Source organism: Nannobrachium achirus (genome assembly GCF_963921795.1).
Source record: "Nannobrachium achirus genome assembly, chromosome: 18".
Taxonomy (NCBI): Eukaryota; Metazoa; Chordata; class Actinopteri; order Myctophiformes; family Myctophidae; genus Nannobrachium; species Nannobrachium achirus.
In genome coordinates this window covers 19,823,919-19,845,333 of record NC_137825.1, presented here as the reverse complement: position 1 = coordinate 19,845,333, position 21,415 = coordinate 19,823,919, and the positions used below count along the sequence as shown (strand labels likewise).

The window sequence follows — 21,415 nt, the reverse complement described above, 5'->3', positions numbered from 1 at the left end:
ACACTGTAGAAAAACCTTTCAGGTGTAAACAGTGTTTCAGTCTTTTATCTAACCTGAAGAAGCATAATCGTACCCATACTGGAGGAAAGCCTTTCGACTGTAAACAGTGTGGAAAGACCTTCATGGAGTCAGGTACTCTGAAGAGACCAGCGTGTCCACACTGGAGAAGAAGAACCTTTCATCTTTAAAATGTGTGACAAGAGTTTCATTCAGTCACACTGGGGAGATGTTTCCACTGTAAACAGTGTGGCACATGTTCCAGTCACTTGAACAGTCTTAGAAGTGACTAAAGGCCCTTTCTACCACTTTTTGTGGTCACGTGTTCAGATACTGGATTCTGATTGGCTTAAAACAGTGGTAAATCAGTCAACAACCTTGAGTTGGCTCATGAGTTATGTAAGGTTATGTCTAATTCAACTAATAGTGGTGTGTGGGTGGATGGGGATACTCTTTGGACTGGGGAGAAAAAAAAATACACCTGTGCGAAGTGAGCGGTGCATACACGACACGTGTGCATATCTCCTTGTATGACGTCAGTTACTTTATGTAACTGACGCGCCTCGTGCCACAACCCTGCCTCGTGCCACAACCCTGAAACAGTGGTCTCATGGTAAATGACTTACATACAGTCTGTGGTGTAGTTTTCACCTAAAAAGGTATTACAAAGCCTAGGTGATAGCTAGAAAACTACACCGCGGTGATGACTTGTCACCGCAGACTGTACTTTGATAGGGCCTTACAGTGTGCATACTGGGTGGACTGGATTGGGGGTTATATTTCCAGTATACTTCGCACAAGGTTCATTTTTTTTCTCCCCCAGTCCAAAGAGTCTCCCCATTCACCCACACACCACTATTAGTCGAATTAGACATAACCTTAGCCTTAACTAGACTGCACTCTGATTGGTTACGGTTAGAAGTCTCTCATTGGCTGTTGATGGTGACGTCACCAAGAATTTGGTACTTGCACGCCCTGCTGGTGCAAGTCATATATATATATATATATATATATATATATATATATAATATATATATATATTATATATAATAAGCGAATTAAAAGAACAGAGGGAAAGAAGAGGGGGGGAAAATTAAGAAAAGGGAAAATGCTGATTAAGACTAGCTGCAGGACCCTAAACATTATGTCCTTCCAGTCGTACTATACTCTGAACCCTCTATCAGAGTGAGGGTCCATGAACCTATAATATCAAAATAGACTGGACTTTGTCCAGGTGCCAACTTGCGTCTTGTGCACTCGTGGCAATACATGCCCTATTTGTGTGCCAGTAGAGTACTGTGATCAATGATGAGTGCTGTCTGTAGGGTGGGCAAGTTGGCACTCTGTCGAGGTGCCAACTTACAATTTGTTATTTATATCAGGTCGCATTGTTGGTGGTGACTTCTAAGGGAACGCTGCTCCCTCATTGTCTAAAGGTCCTTCCTTTGTACTGTCGACCGGAGACAGACGACACCGAACGCAGTACTTGCACGCTCTGCTGGCGCAAGTAAGGATGGGACAGGGCACAAGTAGCCTATACACTCTAAAAACAAAAACTAGGCTCTACTCAATTTTATTGGTGAAACATTTTTACACTAAAAAATATTGAGTAAATATTACTGTTATGAAATCAGGTAGATGATACTCAATTAATTTGAGTAAAAGTAACCAAAACTTTTACGTACTTATTAACAACTAAAATTGAGTACAATGACCTAAAGAAATTGAGTAGATATAATTAAATTATTCAGTCAATGCCACAAAAGACTACAAGTAAATACATTGAAATATTAAGTAGATCTAATTGAATATTAGAGTATGATTTAACAAAACAAATATGTCACATTTACTTTATTCATTTACTTTTATTGATTTAATTCATATAGTACCATTTACCCCTTTCATTTACTTTACCTTTTACTCCAGGAGTACATGATGTCAAATGAATACACATGAAATAATTATGCAGATAATTATGTTTTTAATCAACTAATTTTGACCAGTGTAACACCACATCAAGTATGAACATTCAACATACTTTAGTATGTAAATGACATGCAACAATGCCTGCAAAAACAATATGTTTAAAGATAATGATCAGGAAAGGGACACTTTTAAAATTCTGTTTACTAAAGAGCAGTGTGTGTTCACAATACTGTATATAACCTCTAATTGAACTGTGCATACTGTAAGTAAGCAGTCTGTCAAACATTATGCACCATAAGAACAATGAGCCCATCAAATGAACAGTAAGTCATAACCACAAAATACATTAAAGACAGTCAGAGGCCATTTGGCATGAAAGAAAATCACAACTTGGAATATGAAATAATAAATAAGCATTTACAGTAGCTCAACATTTAAACATATTGACTATGCACACGTGTAATGTCTATATGCTAAACTGACCTGTTTGCATTATGACTCGAATGCACCAGAAACAAACACTTTACATTAACTATCAGCAACAAATACCAGTGCAAAAATGCTGTTTTGACAATAAATCCACTTTCAGTAGGTTATACCCACTTTCTGAGAGCATCTTGCTGAACAGTAGTCGGCAAGCAGACATTTTTTCAGTCTCTGAACTTTGGCTGAAAGGTGTCCAGGATCCAACTCAACTAGTACTTTTTGGAACATCTCAAGACCATATCTGAGGTTCTTGGGGTATCTCAGATTAAAGGCATAGAACAGTCCCAACAGATAGCAGCAGACCCCCAAGATTGTTGAGGGCAGTGATGCCCTTAATCACAATACCTACATCAGTAGGTTCATTCATTGAGTCCTCTTGGTTCTGCAGCAGGTAGATCTTCATCTTCTTCATCATCACCTCCTCTGTCAACTTCTCTTCTACTCTGACAGGTGCACCAGCAGCTTCCTTCCTGCACACATTGTGAAGATAATTGTTTAGAGCTCACTTTCAGGCTAAATGTTACAAGACACACAGACACACATTGAGCAATCCTAGCTGTCTCCACACATGCAGCCCTGGGCATAATCTTGAATCAGTTGGACCAGACATGCAACGGATGCAACAGCCATTCAGCCAATGTCACAACCTCATTCTCTGGACATCACTATGCTGTTCCTTTGCATGTGATGGTCTCATCCACGATGACATTAAAACGTCAAAACATTTATTTTACTAACTTGAAAGTCCTTGATCTTGACACTATCTTCTTCCAGATGATCGATGAGACATCGGATGATGACCTCTCGTGTTCGTTGATTGGGGATTCCTCTCTGCAGAATAGAAAAATAATTATTTGAACAATAAAGAAAAAGTATGACTGCACTTTCATAACTAACATAAACTTTGGCAATACAATTGTTTCCACAACCCAGTTTTAGCAACGGAAGCTGGGAGACTGTCCTTAGTAGCTATTAAGACATACATTTAGAAATGAATACTCAGGAGAGAGAGAGTTGCAGGGGATAAAGATGAGTTTAGCATAAATTAATATAGTAATTATTGTCATTAGCCAGGTGAAATATAATTAAAGCAGTTAGAGTAAATGAAAGTTTCATACCTGAAGTACAATACTCATTTGTGCCCAAACTGCCCTTCTTGGACTGGAACATGGACAGTAGTTTGGGGGTATAGAAGTCCAACATTGCCATACATTTTGGCTCAAGATTCAGTGTGGTGATCATCCTGAACTTTGCACTAACCTGGAAGACAGAGATGAGGGGAAGAGAGTAAAAAAGAAGACATGTAGATAATAATGTAGGCCTATACCTGTGCATGTTATCTTCATTGTACACACCATTGTATGCAGCTGTGCATAGCTTGTAATAAATGCAAAAAGTCACAATGACTAGAGGGCTTGGACATTCCTCTCACTGTAACCTTAACTAGCTGCAAACCTTTGTAAAGAACATAAGTTATACCCAATACATTTGTGTAGCCTATATGCACAAAGATACAGTAAATCTACTTACCAATATTTGCAAACACTCTCCAGGTTTCTTGTTGAAGAAGATGTGTGCTGCTGCTGTTTGTTGACAGAATGTTCCAGTAGAACTTTCCCATGAACCCTTGTGTACAATTTTGAATCTTAGTCATATCTACTCAATTGTTTAAGTTGTTGTGAGAGATGAAAGATTATTAAGTTGGAATGAATAATAATTAAGGGTCTTTTTAAATTGATCCATATAAGTACTCCATACTCAAATATTATGAAGGAAAATTACCAAAACAAATTGAGTATAATTCATGAATAAAATCAGTTGGTCAAATACTAATTTATTCTCATGAAACTCATACAGTGCCAGGCGACTTTTAGAGCAACTTTCTCACTATGGGCTTCCCTGCCAAGCGACTTTGGTCGCTTGGCAGGGATTTTTTTTTTTTTTTTTTAAATCTTTTTGGACCCCATTAAATCTAGTAAACATGATTTCAATCGCGATTTTGCATGTTCCACCCCCATACAACCCCATCTTTATACAGGGCAGCCATCTTTGTTTACATAACATGTAAAACATAATGGCTATTATCTCAAGAATGCCTGAACGGATTTCCAATCTTTTTTTTTTGTTTGAAAGCTGTGAACAGCCTGCACAAACATGGTGCATGATCTGTGCATGGGTGTGCATGATCTGTGCACTACAAATTACATGGAAGTCTATGGAGAGGGCTGGCACTAATGCCACTCGAGGGCATTTTTAATTGGCAGTAAGTGAGTTAACTCAAATAATACATGTACATCTAACTCAAAAAGAACAGTTGGATTTTTACTCATTTTGTTTGGTGTGACCTACTCAAACAATCACATACATGATATTCAGTGATTTTATTGAGTAAATATAACTTTTTCTAATAGTGCTATTTACTCTGTCACAGAATTCTTTCTTACCATAAACCCAGACAGATTAGATACTATATCAAAGCAAACCTGGGCTTCCATAAAAACTCAGAAGTGCCCACTGCATGCCATGCTGCATTGATGAAGCAATTTGTTAAAAAGTAGCAGACCAATTATTGAGTGCATCAATTAACACTTTTCAGATGGTCAACATTTCTCTATTCTAAGTCCTTGTTTTGTACAAAAATTAAATCCAGCATCTCAAAATATGAATAATATATTATTCTAATACATGGAGACACTTTTATTTCGCAACATAGATTTAACACAGGGAGCTGTTTTGTTATGACAGAACCACCTTTCTTGATTGTTTTTGTGGATACACATGGAGTATGCCCACACCACTCTTTGTAAAGAGTGCCAACACCATCCAGTGGTTAGAAAATGCTATTACAATACAGTTACAACACCTTGAGCACAATTGCAGAGAGCTACACCTACAGTAGCCTACCAATGTTATAAAATAAATGAAGATTGGGTTCCATTCAGGTCAAACAGAGCAGAGGATGCTGCTATTGTGCATGCTGGCTCACTGGAAAGACTCTGCTACAGTAAATGCAGTTGAACCTTAATTTTTTGTATAATTAGTAACACCTGTTTTTGCCCTACTATATAAAATCAATTTACTGTTCCTACGAAACAGTGTAGGCTCCATGTGGGTACACCATGTATGGGCACAAAGATCTACCCTTTTTTTTTTTTTATAAAGCGAGCACACAATTATAACCTTTCCTGAAATCACACTAATTAATGGACCCTTCACCCTTCAATTAATCTCTCGAGACAGCCTCAGAGTCGCTACGACAGACCGATAGGTGTCGCCCTTTCTTTGACGATGGGTTCCCAGATTGCCCTTCAATCAATGTCTGCCTGGCGTCTGCCTGCCCTGCATTGAAAAACTACAACTTGCACTTTGGAATCAGATCAATCCAGTTGGTAAACAAAAACAAAGAGCTGAATCACAAAAAAATACAACTCATTGCTGTCATTTATTTTGAACAAGAAAACTCAATTACTTGTTTTATTGGGGTGGATTGATGCAATTAAAATATGTTAATCATGTTCAGCTGTGTGCTAGAGAAGACAGTGCCAGAGACACCACTGAAAAATGCAATGAATTTATCAGTGAAGATTAACAAAAGTCAACAGACAGGTTACATCTCTGACCTCATGGGTAGACCTACAGTTGAACACACACATGAAGCATGCAGGGGAATGCAATACTACACCTCACTGTTTCTGATTGGAAACAGATTTCTTGTTTTCCCCCTACAAGAGGAGGGAAGTGGTTGTGTGACTAATGTGTGTGTGGTGTGGTGTGGTGTGCTCTGTGTGTGTGCCTTGGTTGGTTAACATGCTGGCTGAAACTACAGGAGGCGGCTGACGTTTGCATAGTTTAGGTGTGGTGTAAATGGGAGGCTCTTCCCTCTGATCAAGGAGGAACTACAGGTTGGCCAGGCAGCTAAAGTGGCAGAGCGGGTTAGTTTTTCAGGGAGAGTGCAGTGAGAGACTCAACAACGGAGAGAAGAAGGAACAGAACCATGGCAGATACTGCAGCACCTGAGGCTGAAACGGCAACCCTGAGCAACTCAGAGGTAAAGGATGCCCCCAGGTGTCTGCAGAAGAAGAGCCCCGACAAGCCTGAACGTGCAGACATTCTCAAACAGAATGGAACGGTGGCCGAGGAATCTCCTGTCAGTGCAGACATGAGTCTCAAGCAGAACGGAACGGTGGCTGAATCTCCTGTCATAGAGTGCAAGGATGAGAAAGAGACAAGCCAGGAGTGCAAGCAGCAGCAGACAGCGGAGGAGACCAAGATACAGGAGGATCTGAAGGAATCTGAAGATCCCAAGAAGCCAGGTGAGCAGTGGTGGGAAAATATACTCTGTTACAAGTAAAAGTCTGGAATTCAAAATGTACTTGAGTAAAAGTACAACAGTAGCCTATTGATGTTAAAATGTACTTAAAGTACAAAAAGTAAAAGTACTCATTATGAGTGCCACATTTCAAGTTATTAAATGTGTACAAATATTTTTGAAAATAGCAGATCTACAAGCTCACAATGCGTCGCATCGCAAGCTTGTAGATCTGCTATTTTCAAATGTGTATAGGGCTGAAGTTGTTAATGTAGGTTTTATGATAAAAATCCAAATCTACAAGTAACTAGTAAATAAAACCTTTAAAATAGTATATATTTTCTTTTTTTGGGGGGCTTTTATGCCTTTATTGATAGGTCAGCAGACCGACAGGAAATTCGGAGAGAGACGGGGAGCGACACGCAGCAAAGGTCGCCGGGATCAGGACTCGAACCCGCAACCCGCTGTCGGGCATCAGAGCCTATGTGGTATGCGCCTGGACCGCAAGGCGCCTGAACCGCGGGCGCCCCAACCTTTCAAATAGTTGTAGTGGACTAAAAGTATAATATTTGGATCCGAGATGTAGTGGAGTAGAAGTAAAAGTATAATATTTGGATCCGAGACGTAGTGGAGTAGAAGTAAAAGTATTGGAAATTGGAAACAATCAAGTAAAGTACAAATAACTCAAAATTGTACTGAAGTAAATGTTTTACTTTCCACCACTGCAGATCAGGACAAGCCGGACGGTGAAGGTGCGGTCAAGGATGAAGAGGTGGACGAACCAGAGCCCCTGGGCCCCGACGATGTGGTGTGTGACTCGTGCATCGAGAACCCCCGGAGGGCCCTCAAGTCCTGCCTGGTCTGCCTGGTGTCCTACTGCGAGGCGCACCTCAGGCCTCACCTGGAGAACCCCAAGTTCCACAGCCACAGGCTGGTGGAGCCCCTGAGGGACATCGAGAGACGGACCTGCGAGAGCCACAAGTGGCCCCTGGACCTGTTCTGCTGTGCCGACGCCTGCTGCGTGTGTCAGGAATGTGTGACGGAGGAACACAAGGGCCACAACACTGTGCCTGTGGAAGAAGCTCGCAAGAGGATAGAGGCGAGTTTCTGTCTCTGTCTGTCTCTCTCTCTCTCACACACACACGCACACACGCACACGCACACTATCTCTCTTATTCTGACTTTTTGTTTTGGTTCTCTAAAATGTACTTCCCCAAAGAAGAGAATGTTCAGGTTTCTGGATTCAGCTTCACTTTCACCCATTATGTGTGTTAAGACCACAAGGCCACACCATTCTCAAATGACCTATCTTTTGTGCGGTTTTGTTATCTGACAAACTGCACCTTAGTGTTTTCTTTGGTCACTCACTATAATGTTTCACTCTGTTACAGGAGTAGAGGTACACAGAAACAGGTGCACAGAACTAAAGCTGACCCAACTGCAAAACATATTGTAATTTAATCATAATTGAATAGAAATCTTCTTAAAACAACAATACATCATGTCAGATTGCACCAATTGATGCACAATATTATCCTTGGTTATCCTGTACTTTGTAATAAAATGTGTTTGGCCTGTATACAACAACACTGATATACTGGCTTAGGACTTGAATAGCCAGTGTTAAATGAATGCTTCAGAAGACGGTGGTACAAAACTTAATATAGATAGATATCGAATTTATATATATATTGATTGATTTATTATTTGTAAACAACAACACCTTCTTATTCCCATATGACATACAATACTCCATCACACAGAAATAAGACAGGAGAGTGATCAGAGTGAGAGTGGAATATTTACTATGGAGAGAGAGTATTCAAGACAGGTATACAGTACATAAATAATGGTTCGTGCTCTCTCTGACAAATGATGTTTTGACATGAGTATAAGTATGGTCATTTGGTCAGTCAGTGGATGACGTTTAAACAGTTCATAGGATATGTTTCTTGTCCACAAATCACAAGACGAAGAGTCCGCGTACAGTAGGTTACTGGAGGAAGATGTCCTTGCTGGTGTCTGGATGACACAAGCTGAGCCTTAGAATACCAAAACAATTCTCATTGTTTAGGTACTGGCTCCAGGCAGTTGATAAGGTCTGATTTCTACCAGACGGAGACCTTGTGTGTGTACTGTACATTACATGAGTATAACGGGACACAGTCACTGTGTCTTTAGGGTCAAGTGGTCAACAATATGTATTGATAAAAAGATGATATGAACCATAACAAAATACCTATCATATATTATGGAACAGTCTTTTCACACGTCCCAAAGAGGAAATTGGATTATTTTAATTTAATTATGAGTCTATCCAATCCAACATAATCTCTTATGGGCTTTCTCTGTAGTGCATTCTTGAAATTCTATTTTTCTTGCTCAATTCTATTTTGACTGACTGACAACGTAAAAGGTTAAGCTGAAGAATCATTTGTCTTTCTTTAGTGACAGTTCGTGGACATCGACATTCCAGCTCAGATCTCCAGAGACACCATTCTGCTTAGCCAACACCTGTTATTTTTGGCAATATTTGTAACTGTTGCCAGGTCAAGTACTGTATGTATAGTCAAGAGGTGTTTGTAAACGTAGATCATATAAAATTACCATATAATCTTAACTTTATGTATGCAACCAATATCTGTCAAACATTATACCTAAGCTGACATTGTAGACTATCTATTTCAGTAAAATTATCACTTCTCCATTGAAAACATAGATTATGAATTTTAAAGTGTCAACAAAGTCATTTGGATAACCAAAAAGTGTCTCTCCACTTGTGAAAGGTTCCTCTTTATTAAGAGATGTGAGGTTTATGTAGGACACTCAGTTGGAAATTAATACAAGAGAATGTATGTTCCTGTTCCGTTCACCAGAAAATTCCCAGTCACTCAATTGTTTGTTTGTTTGTTTGTTACCTTTATTTAAACTCGGAAATGCAATTGAGAGCAAGCACTCATTTACAACGCAACCGAGATACAACAATGAACAACAACATAACACAATGTGTTACATAACTCTAAGGGCAGGTTTTGATCAAACATATTACTACTATACATACACTCGTAACATGACTCATGGAGTATTGCAGTCATAAATCATTTTGAATGACCTAGATTTGTTTTAGGATTCCAACCAACATATAACATAAGCCCTGAGGGTTAATTTCCTTTCCTGTTGTCTGTTGTGTCACTCACACTACATCCTATGGTACACAAAAGATGAGTAGCTATACCTTGTGGTAAAAATGCTTTGCCCAATACGAAAAGGCGAATTTGGACAACGGTATTTCCTGTAGCATTGGCTGCCAGCACTTAACATTTTATACTGCTCCTCGTTTAGCATCATATTGTTGTAGCTACCGTATGAGCGAATAGTTTAGAGCCCAAACTGGTAGAACAGCTTTGTTTATCTACTGTAGAAGAGAGAGACACTGGAGCAGCTAGGACAGGTCTAACCTTTTATTCAGGTGCCAGTTAGCTTTGTTTATCTCTTCTTATCTTTTCAATGATACGGAGCTCTTGCGAGAGGTAATTTATTAACAAATGGTAACTGACTGCCGCTTACGGAAACAATTTTGATTAGACAATTGAATATGCAAATGTAACAGAACTATTTGCTGTCCAAAGCAAGCATAATGCTTTCATAAAGAATGAAGGCGGTAGCTTTACCTGAGTCTACTTCAAGTACTAGGTAACATAGTTGTTTCCTCAGGGTACAAATTGTATGGACAAGAATGCAACATGCCATTCCAGTTTCGCCAGGACCTGCCCAAGGAATTCACACTTGAGACTGAAAGTCTTAATATAGAGAGCATATGCCTTAAAAACTCAACTGATTATCACAAGTTATCATCTGACATTTAGAAGCAGCAACACAACTGTCCACTATATTTACTGTACATTCCTCAGAATGGTCTTGGTGTACAAGCGAATTGTTGGGACTAAGCATGTTTTCACAGTGAACGGCTGCATGACTGTGGTTTTGTACATACACAACACAAACTAAATTATCTTCTCTTCTCCTGTATGCACATAGAGGGAACTAAATGAGAAACAGAGTGAAATGGCCAAGACGGTGACCGCAGCAGAAAACGCCATCAACAAACTTCAAGTCAACACAGTCTCCATCGAGGTACATTACAACTTAATTCACTGACTGTGACATCCCTGACCTGACGTGAGATCATTATTTAACGACATTGTGTTTATATTATGTCATAGTCATTTGTACGGGCTGTAATTATTGGTTAAGACAGCTATTTTTGGCCATGAGAATCGCTTGTCTTAAAGCCTCAAGGTATCGGAGCCACCTCAACCTGACGGGTTTCTTCAGGCGTGGGAGGGGGAAATCCATGTGTTTGTGTAGTTCATAGTGGTGCCGGGGCATGAAGCATTCCTCCTGCTGTTACGTAAAGGCCACCTATTGTCACCTGACCTAATGTGTCATCACGTCATCTGGTTGAGTTGTCACACACACATGTTGACACACTGCATGTCAGCTTGCTGATCAATTGCTTCAATCCTCTGAACTCTGAATACTACTGTATTTGTATTTGTACACATTTGTGCGCTCTCAAGTGTCAACACTGAGAATTTAACTGTGTATAAGCCAACAAATCTGACAACAAATGCATAACAAGAACTGTTCCGCAGCATTCGGTGACGGAGGTGCGGGAGGTGATCGAGACCCAGTTCACAGAGCTCCAGGCTGTTGTGGAGAAGGCCAAGAAGGAAGTCACGGAGATCCTGGAAGGAGAGGAGAAGCAGGCTCTGAGACAGGCGGAGGGAATCCGGGTTCACCTGGAGCAGAGGTGCACAGAGCTGAAGAAGACTCAGGGGCAGGTGGAGAAGTTCTCTAAAAACAAGAATGATGTGGATTTCCTACAGGTAAAAGATGGCTAATAGATGACCAGATCAATGTTTACGAGACATGTTCAAACTCATGTTTTTTTTTAAACAAATTATCAACAAATTCCTACTTTTGAAATAAAGCTCTGGTTGTTTTTACAGGAGTACTCGGAATGGAAGAAAGAGACGACTGATATTTCCCTGCCTGGTGTCTACATTGGCCTCATGGATCGCCTGAATTCCTTCAGCCGTGTGGTTGTCAAAGCCACCGAGGAGCTGTGTGAGAAGCTTGTGTCCTCTTACATAGAACAACTCAAGGAAACATGTAAAAATGGTAAGTGTGTTGCGTGACAAATGGTGCATGGTGCAAACCTGCAAAAACAGAAAAAGCTATTTGTAGGGACACGACCTTGAGTTTCTGATGTTAAGAAGATAATCCCCCTTGACTCCCTCGGCTTGCTCGGTCTTGTCTGGAGAGCTGAGGAATCTTAGACTGTGTGTCATAGTTTTGAAGCTAGGCAACAAGTGGCGGCTGAGCCTGAGAGATAAGCATGTGTCTACTGTAAATGTAGCTTGCCACCGACCTGAGTGACTGAGTCACCTCATTTGTGTGTCACGAGCACACCTGATTTGAAGTGACCCTCAGGGCTGAAGAGGGTGGCTTATTGCCTAACGACCGTTTGATCTATTGGGTGTGTATATGTATGTGTGTGTGGGTGGGGATAATAACAAACAAACGGAAATCTTAGCAATGCTGTGTTATTGAAGCATGGAATATTGTTCTTCTTTTTCCTCAGACAAGATGGGAATAAAGACCACTGTGCATGAGATTATTGCAGCCAAACAGAACATGTCCCAGCCAGATCCGAAGACACGTGAAGATTTTCTCAAGTGTAAGAGTGTGTGTGTGTGTGTGTGTGTGTGTGTGTGTGTGTGTGTGTGTGTGTGTGTGTGTGTGTGTGTAGTGTGTAAGCTACCCAAAAAAGTATGGAAACTTAACTTCAGTCCATTGTATCCCCCTTTAATACCTACAGTATATTATATATCATTTTTATCGTTCGTCAGTAACCTTTACAACGAGGTACAGATTGTAAGCATTGTGCATTTGTGGAATGAGCAACACAGCCTTACGTGGGGTTATCGCCACCCAAATAATTGAAATTGCCTGCAATATTGTTCTGTTGGTATTCACCTTTGTTGCTTTGTGCATTGAATGATGGCACTATCCCAGAGTAATAAGGGAATGAAAAAAAACAACACCTATTGGCCATTTTTACACCTAATTAATTTTACGCTCAGTGTCAGGGAAGCCCAAAATGAGAGATTGTATTGAACAGTATTGTAGGCCATTTGGCAAAGATATTTGGGGTGCTACCCACACGTTTAACTGCTGCTCATTCCACGAATGCCTGATGCTTACAAGCTGTACCTTGTAAAGGTGACAAATTAACGATAGATATAAAACACAATACCAATTGGTATTATTAAAGGGGAGATATAATGGACTGAATTTAAGTGTGTGCGTGTGTGCGATGAGAGAGTAGTAAAATATGCGTAATTACATGTACAGTATGTTACTCAAGTGTCACAAATGTTTTGGGTAATCACATTGTTACTCAGGTGTCACAATTATCAATGAATCAAATGCCACACAGCAAACTCCTAAGTAGCAGTTAAGCATGCTGACTCACCTCTCCCATCCTCCCCCAGATGCCACCCATGTGAGTTTCGATGCAGACACTGCCCACAAGTTCCTGCGACTGACGGAGGAAAACAGGAAGGTGACCAACACCACTCCCTGGCAACATCCCTATCCTGATGTACCAGAGCGCTTTGACAACTGGCGCCAGGTTCTGGCCACGGAGAGCTTCTACCTGGGCCGTCACTACTTCGAAGTGGACATAAGCGGGGAGGGCACACACATCGGTCTGACCTACAAGAGCATCGACCGCAAGGGCAACGAGAGCAACAGCTGCATCACGGGCAATGACTTTTCGTGGTGCCTTCAGTGGAATGGCCGCACATTCTCTGCCTGGCACAGCGACGTGGAGACCCCTCTCAAAGTGGACAAGTTCAGACGTATCGGGGTCTACGTGGACTACACCAAAGGTGTTGTGGCTTTTTATGGTATGGATGAAACCATGACGCTCATCCATCAGTACAAGGCAGAGTTCTTGGAGCCCCTTTACCCAGCTTTCTGGCTGTCTAAGAAGGAAAATGTTGTCGCTCTGGTTGTCCCTGGTGAGCCACTCTCAATTAAAAGCCCCTCCCCTCCCACCTCCCCTGCAAGCACACTTGTTGCTTCAAAACCTGCAACATAGTAACTTTCTTCTTTTTTGTTTTGTTTTTGTTTATAAGATTGTTTAACAAAGTAGCACACAGACAGGGTGGCAGGCAGATAAACGAAACAAAATGAATAAAATCAACAAAATAGGGGTGTAGACAAGACCCCTCACTCATCTCCTTCATTACAAATAAACAGACAACCCTGATCTAAACTTGAGCTGAATTCCAATACTCAAATCCCCGCCTCCTCGCTTCCTCCAGCATGGCGGTGCCACGGCAACATTTTTGACTTGCCGAAAGATTTGACCATCTTTGTGGACTTCACATGACTTACACACAGCCTATTTACCGCTAGGTTGAACTCTGCTAATAAACAAACTGCAATGGTTTACGCTCGGATACTGACATTATGTTGGTGACACGCTGGTTTCTCAGCTGAAAGTTTTCGATCTTATCCCGAAAGTTCCCTCCTCCACCTTCTCCTCCATCTCCACCGCCACCCCCACCTGACGGGCTGCTTTAGGAGGAGGGGAAGACATGTAACTTCAAAAGGTCATATTGTCCCTGATACATTTTTCTATTCAAATAACTGTTTAACAAAGTTTATTTTTTTACATGAGCCAATAATAAATAGACCTCTTTAAATCTATATAACAAATCCATGTAATATGGTGCTTGTTGAGTTCAATTATGATAACCAAACATAATTGAAATGGGACAGGGATTTTCTTAGATTTTTCCATAAAGAAAACAGAACTCAGACATTCTTCTACTGTGTATTATAACTTTCGTGTTCGGGATCAACTCATATTTCTTATGTTGTATAGTTTCAGGACTGCTGTTACTTATCACTGTACTGTGACTCTGTATACTAAGCAATATAAATAAAGAGTATGTCACTTTTTGTAAACAACTGGTTGCTTGTGTTATAGCTTTATGACAATTATCTAATATTCTAATGGACAAAGTAGTCTGCTTTGTCACACTTTGAGCTATTCATTAACTGCTGTGCCTCCTCTGTGTGACTGATTCCCCCCCTTGGGATAATAAAGATATCTATCCATCTATTGAGAAGATGTCGAATTTAATATTTCAAGGCTCTTTAAAATATGTGATACTCAGATTAATGATTAGTGGATTAGAAGGGCTTTTATTACATTAATTTATATATTTAACTAAAATATAAAATAAAACATGTATAAAAAAACATTTATTTGACTTGTTGGACTACAATCATAAGTAAAGTTATTGTGATAGTATATTTTACTTGCCACTTTTAACCAAGAGACAATGAGAAGTCGTGTTTGCCCGTAGTGACTGAAAATAGTAATTCCTCTCAATTATATATTGAATGCCAAGGAGTATTTTTATATATATTTTTTGGTTACAGTGTATTTTCTGGTTTAGTGTTTACTGATACTATATGTTTTAAGACTTGCGGTCTTGTTGTCAAATGAGTAATCATATTCCCCACGATTCCAGCACCAACATGTCTTTGCAGTGTGTTATATAAATGTCTTTAAGTTATCATCCCAATTCTCCAGCAACACTGACTGTATCTGTCCCAATGAATGACTTTGCTTCACTTTTGCTTAATGATACATTTATGCACCAATCAAATCGGGTTGGTTTAAAGATGGGGACTCATGGGAGTAAAGAATTCAGAATCTCAACAAAAGACAAATTGTGTCTTCATGACAAGAAAGAGACAATGGTGTCTACATGACAAGAAAGAGACACTGATGTCTACATGACAAGAGACACTGGTTTCTACATATTGATAAAAACGCACATGCACACATAATTCAATTCAAAGGAGCTTTATTGGCATGAGAAAACATTACATTGCCACAGCAAGTTGTGTCATAATAGGCTATAATAAAAACAATTGAAAAAGGGGAACATCTATACAATTGGAGAGGGTACAGCATTGTGTACCCTAAACTTAACGGGTTCCTATGGGAGTGTCGCCACTCCGACAAATAGAAGTCAATTTCGGAGTAGCGACATGTCGGAATGGAGAGCGACTCCCATGTTATATGTAGTACAGGGTAGGCCTTTTTGGAACAAATAGCAATATTTTGCAGTCGCTTTGGGACATAATTAAAAAGCTAAACGATTTTTAAAATGCGTTTAAAAGATAGGAACTCTGTTTATATATTTGTGCAGTAGGTCTAGAGGTCAGGTCACTCAATGGTTTGAAGTCATGTTTGTAGTCCATCCATTCTCTAGCCTTCTTTCACAACAGTTCACACACCGTTTCCGTATCCTGTCTAGACCGGATGCTACATATTTTGTATCCGGTTTCCAACATAAGTGACGTGTAACCAGGAAGTAGCCACGCACTCTCTCACTAGACAGTAGATTTAGCAAATTGAAACATGATGGTAAGTGACAAATATCGCTCTAATGTTGTCCTCTCTTCACTGGAATCAGTCTGTTCGTTTTGTTGTGCCGCAAGAACGATGGCAGAAGTCTGAATGTTGCGTGCAAAACTCCGCCAGGGACGAATCTGTCCCCGTCGCTGCAGTGTTGCTAACGAGTTAGCATATCTGTATTTTGATCATGTAAATACGTGTTATAAGGCAACGTGCCGTTTTTAACACCACATATTATAATGCGTAACGCTTTAACACGATATTAGCACACCATAGACGTAAATGTCATTTTGTGTGGTTGTAGACTTGCCGTTAAACACTAAGGTAAACAACGGCATCTATCTAACAAGCAGACGTGTCATTTACTGTGTAGATCAGTGGTTTTTAACCCTTTTCACATCTATCAAGGCCCATTATTTATTCGGCATTTGAGCCACGGACCACCATTTGATCATGTTTAGTCTCTCGGACCCAAAACGTAGAATATTTTGTTCGTGTTGGATATGATTTTGTGCACAATTCCATGCTGTATTGATGTGGTATCATAGGAGAGATATCAGGCAAAATAAAAAATCTTCTACATTCTCCAATTGTATACTTATTGTAAATTAAGTAATGCAGATGTTTAACAATAATTTAACTCTTGGGAGCGTAAAATGGGGTCCATTTGGTTTAATCTTATACACTTAAGAGTTCTCTACAAGGGTCCAATTTGGTTACCAAAATTACTGGAAGCCCCTCAAGGACCACTGGTTGAAAACCCCTGCATTAGACACTGTAGATCAGTGATTCTCAACCCTTATAAGTTATATGTTCAAGGACCCCCGGTCTGATGTGCATTAGCGATTAGGCCACACTTTATGTGAAGGTCCAACAACAACATCCAGAAATATATTGTGCGCACATGGCAGCTAGTTTATATCCGGCCCTTGGAAGAGTGTAGCACTAGGCCTAATAAATCAGGTCATAATAAAGTAGCGTGTAGTGAATTTAGTAGTTCTCTAATCTCTATTCTGAGTTGTTGTTTAATCCTAAGCGTGTTCCTCTATTAATGGTGGTGCAGTGTGAGAGAAGAGAAGATGATGACACCACACCAGGCAGTGTTCCAAACTTGATTAAACGCATACTTAGAGAGTATAATACTGGTCAGTCACTGGTCACATTACATGACCAGGAGGAACGAGTCGTAACAGATGTGGAGTCCAATATGAAAGAGATGTTCTACGTGATGTTCTACAATGTATTCAAGTTGCACTGCCAACAGTTGCATGCGGTATCACTGAGCTGACGGTGTCCCAGCAAAGCATTGACCGTCATCGGCATATCTACACTTATGCAGATGAGAGTGAATCGGTACAGTACAGACACCAGTCAGATGCGATCAAACAGATACAGGTCAAGCCTATCAGGCCAAGCATGATAGATTATAACAGTGTTAGAATAGAAACTGTACCGGTATCGCATTTACTGTAATGGATATATGTTAAACCTTACTGGTGAAAACTGGTATTGATATCCGTGTCGATAGCCATGGAAATTACATTCAGTTATCGGACGGATATTGACTAAAATGTCGGTATTGTGTATCCCTTGTGTGTTGTAGTGCTAGTCCATAACTATGGATATGGACACAGTGTATATCAGTCAAGATGGTCATGACTTGCACACTATCGCCAAAGGTTCAAAATGTCTCTTCCTTATCGATCCCCTAGGAGAATGATGATGACGTGTCCCTGTTTGATGCAGAGGAGGATGTTGGGAGAAAGTCAAAGAAGACTGTCAAGTAAGCTCACTCACATGTTCACTGCTTCACTCAGTCACATTGTCCAACTCCTTGTGTAAACATTCACATGCCTTATATTACATCCTGAATGTAACAATAACTATATCATATGTGTATTAAATAAATAAAAAGTGTGTGTTCTTCACAGGCATCCACTGGCATCATTCTTTCACCTCTTCTTCAGAGTTAGTGCTATCCTAGTGTACCTGCTCTGCAAGTTTTTCAGTAGCAGTTTCATTGCCCCCATGGTCATGGTCATCCTCCTCCTATCGTGTGACTTCTGGACTGTAAAGGTGGGCCACTGTCTACTTCCTCCTGTTGAAAGTAGATCAAGCATTATTCATAACTATTGATATACACATAAATCGCACATAATATTTTGCCTTATAATTTACTGTGTCTATTGTAGAACGTCACTGGCAGATTGATGGTTGGTCTGAGATGGTGGAACCAGGTGGATGATGATGGTCAGAACCACTGGGTGTTTGAGTCTAGAAAGGTACAGTACATTTATATTAGACTTGATTAATCAAATTGTTGTATGTTATGTAGAGAAAAGAGGCGCATCTGTTTGTCTGGTTTACTGTAAAAGTCTCCAATAAGGTGCTCTTTGGTACAACTAGGTGACAGGATTGATGCACTCTTATGGAAAAAAAGGTTTAATGTAGGGATGGACATCGGTATCGGCCAATATCAGAAATCGGCAGGTATCATATCAAACCGGCCAAATCGGTGACCGGCAAGTCACTGACATAAATACCGGTTTTATGCCAATTGTATCTATGGCATTGCACAGCATGATGCTCGGTCCTGTGACTAAGTAAACATTAGCAAGTAGCAGCCAGTCTACTTAGAGGCAGCCTACAGAATACAGATGGTGCTGATTACCTTTGCAATGTAAGGATATATTCCATAATCCTGTGTCAATGTCGTCTCCAAAAAGAAGGGGGGTGGAAAGCATGCGTCACCTGCTTTCCTCCTGCCTAGTCCAGACAGTCATATTAGACTGGATATTGTCTGTGATTTTGGATATTGTACTATTGTGATTGATTTGGCATTAGTGTTCTTCTAGCTTATTGGTACTCAAATTGTATCAAGTATGTCTTGTAGGCCTACTTGGCCTGAAACAAAAGGGTATTGGAGCAACCCTATTTTCTAGTTCTTAGCTAAAGAAATCGGTATCGGAAAAATGGGTTTTGGCAGGTCAGACCTTCATAAAACCGGTGGATCGGTATCGGCCAAGAATTTTGCAATCGGTCCATCTCTAGTTTAATGTCTTTAATTGTCTTTCGGCGAATGCATGATGGCAAGAATAAAAACAGCACCTACGCGTTGTGGCAATACTGCCTTCATCAGGGTGACTCAACAAAAATGCAGAACAAACATGTCTTTTTGACATCACAGGCTCATTACCAGATTGGTGGCAGGTTAAAAAAAACACAGCAAGACACAAAGTAACAAAACCCAGCATGAAAAACCTCCAAATAAATAAACAAAAAGAGAAAGTTTGTAAGAAAACAAGAAAAGGCCATGTGATTCACAACCGAGTAGGAAATGACATCATAGTAGGTTCAGCAGGTGACCTGAAGAGAGCAAACTCAAGCTGCAAAATACAACAAAGCATCTCCAGTACTGAATTAAATATTAGCACAGAATCAAATACATTACTATGACAGTACAAAAACTCCCATATTAGTAGAAAAGTTATAAAGTTATACAAATTATAAAAAAAGGAGAATTATCTATTTCCTCATTGAGACCTGGAAACACCATAGCTTTTGAGTTTTAAAACCCAAAAGGTTTCCCTTTGTAAAAGAGTTTTATTTTATGCTTTGTTTTATTTTTATAATTTTATTTTTACTGTAAGGCCAGGCAGCACGGCACAGGTTCGAGTGCCGATCCCGACAACCTTGGCTGCGTGTCACTCCCCATCTCTCGCTCCCAGCCCAAAAACATATTTTTAAAACCCCATGATACATTATTGACCTATTGTACATTGTACATAGGTCAATAATACTGCATTTTTTAAATACTGAATGCAGTGCTTATTGCTTACGGTCAGGTAGCTTCATTGCACTGGCAGATGTCAGTATGAGAATATCCTCTTGTTTCCCTCAGGGCACTGGAAAGCAGCTGGTCACGGATTCAGAGTCACGTATCTTCTGGCTTGGACTGGTCGTTTGTCCCATCCTCTGGGGTATCTTCGCCTTCAGTGCCCTCTTCTCATTCAACATTAAGTGGCTGGTAAGTCCTAAAGAATGAGAAAGTCTTAATCATTGTAACATAAATGTATTATTCTTAACATGTTTTTTTTTTCTTTCTGCATACAGCCTGTGGTGATCATGGGTCTGGTGTTGCAAGGGGCCAACCTGTACGGATATGTGCGCTGCAAAGTGGGAGGCAAGACCAGCTTAAAGAACATGGCTACCAATTATTTTGGCCGTCAGTTCCTCAAACAGGTGACCTAATTTGGAAAACATAGAGAAAATAAACTTGAATCCAATGTGTTGTAGTATAGAGTAACTCATGTTCTTTTTTTCCTTTTACAGGCACTGTCCAAGGAAGGGGAATCGTAGAGTGCAACTCTTCGATTGGGAACATGTTTGCATTATTCTAAATGCTATAGTAAATAGACTTTTATTAGCACATTGATAAATTGAATGAAACATTTTGCAGCCATGTGAAAACGGAAATATTTGAATTTCTGTGGTTTTGATAACAATTGAAGAAGGTGATGGGCATCTCTGCTTTGCTACAGGGTCACACAAACCTTGGAACTATTTTATTTACCATACTTTTTGTTTTGTTTTCCATTGCCTATTAACCTCTGTTAAACAATTGTTGTTTTTTGAAAGATGTTGTACAAACATTTTTGTTTGTAAAGAAGTGTGTATAAGTAAAGCAGTGTAAAGGTATGGGGTGCATTTGTAAATAATTATTTATGTAAAGAAACTACTGTATGTGGACCACCTTTGTGTGCAAATACATTTTTAACAATTTCCAAAAGGTGTTATTTTTGTGTTTGAATTCTAATCACTCTATTGTTAGTCAAAATGTAATATATTATGAACTGTTTTTTATTATGAGCAAGCGAACGACCAGATGAGGGACGCCATCTTGTGGACTACAGTGACACCTGGTGGAATGTTTAAGAAGTACCAATATGTTTGTCTTTTTACTTGCCCACATATTCGTTTTATATTGCGCCGTTTGTGTTTTAACATTTGTGCAAACTATTATAATTAGCACAATATGGCTAAATACACGTATACGGTTATAACCATGTAATGGTTAAATGATATAACTGCATACAAATTAATTTGCCACAACAAAGATGGCGTCTTTTTCATACCAACCAATCCTACCCTGCTCACAAGACGCCGGATGCGGAAGAGTTCTT

At 39.9% G+C, this 21,415-nt stretch overlaps 2 protein-coding genes across 3 annotated transcripts; both read left to right on the top strand.

Moving 5' to 3' along the window:
* The first annotated feature begins 6,373 nt into the window (after window positions 1-6,373).
* trim16 (tripartite motif containing 16) lies at window positions 6,374-14,645 on the top strand. Of its 2 annotated transcripts, XM_080747749.1 has the most exons (8): window positions 6,374-6,722; window positions 7,096-7,206; window positions 7,447-7,817; window positions 10,757-10,852; window positions 11,374-11,607; window positions 11,731-11,902; window positions 12,366-12,461; window positions 13,279-14,645. In XM_080747749.1, the coding sequence occupies exons 1-8, from the start codon at window positions 6,404-6,406 to the stop codon at window positions 13,887-13,889; spliced, it is 2,010 nt and encodes a 669-aa protein (XP_080603875.1). In that variant the 5' UTR covers window positions 6,374-6,403; the 3' UTR covers window positions 13,890-14,645. The 2 variants fall into 2 exon arrangements, with proteins under 2 accessions (XP_080603875.1, XP_080603876.1); XM_080747750.1 differs by lacking the exon at window positions 7,096-7,206.
* Window positions 14,646-16,164: 1,519 nt separating this feature from the next.
* Window positions 16,165-21,021, top strand: tvp23b (trans-golgi network vesicle protein 23 homolog B). The gene is made up of 7 exons (XM_080747613.1): window positions 16,165-16,241; window positions 17,945-18,015; window positions 18,164-18,308; window positions 18,425-18,514; window positions 20,134-20,259; window positions 20,346-20,474; window positions 20,565-21,021. Exons 1-7 carry the CDS (start codon window positions 16,236-16,238, stop codon window positions 20,589-20,591), a joined length of 594 nt encoding a protein of 197 aa, XP_080603739.1. The 5' UTR covers window positions 16,165-16,235; the 3' UTR covers window positions 20,592-21,021.
* The last annotated feature ends 394 nt before the right edge of the window (window positions 21,022-21,415 follow it).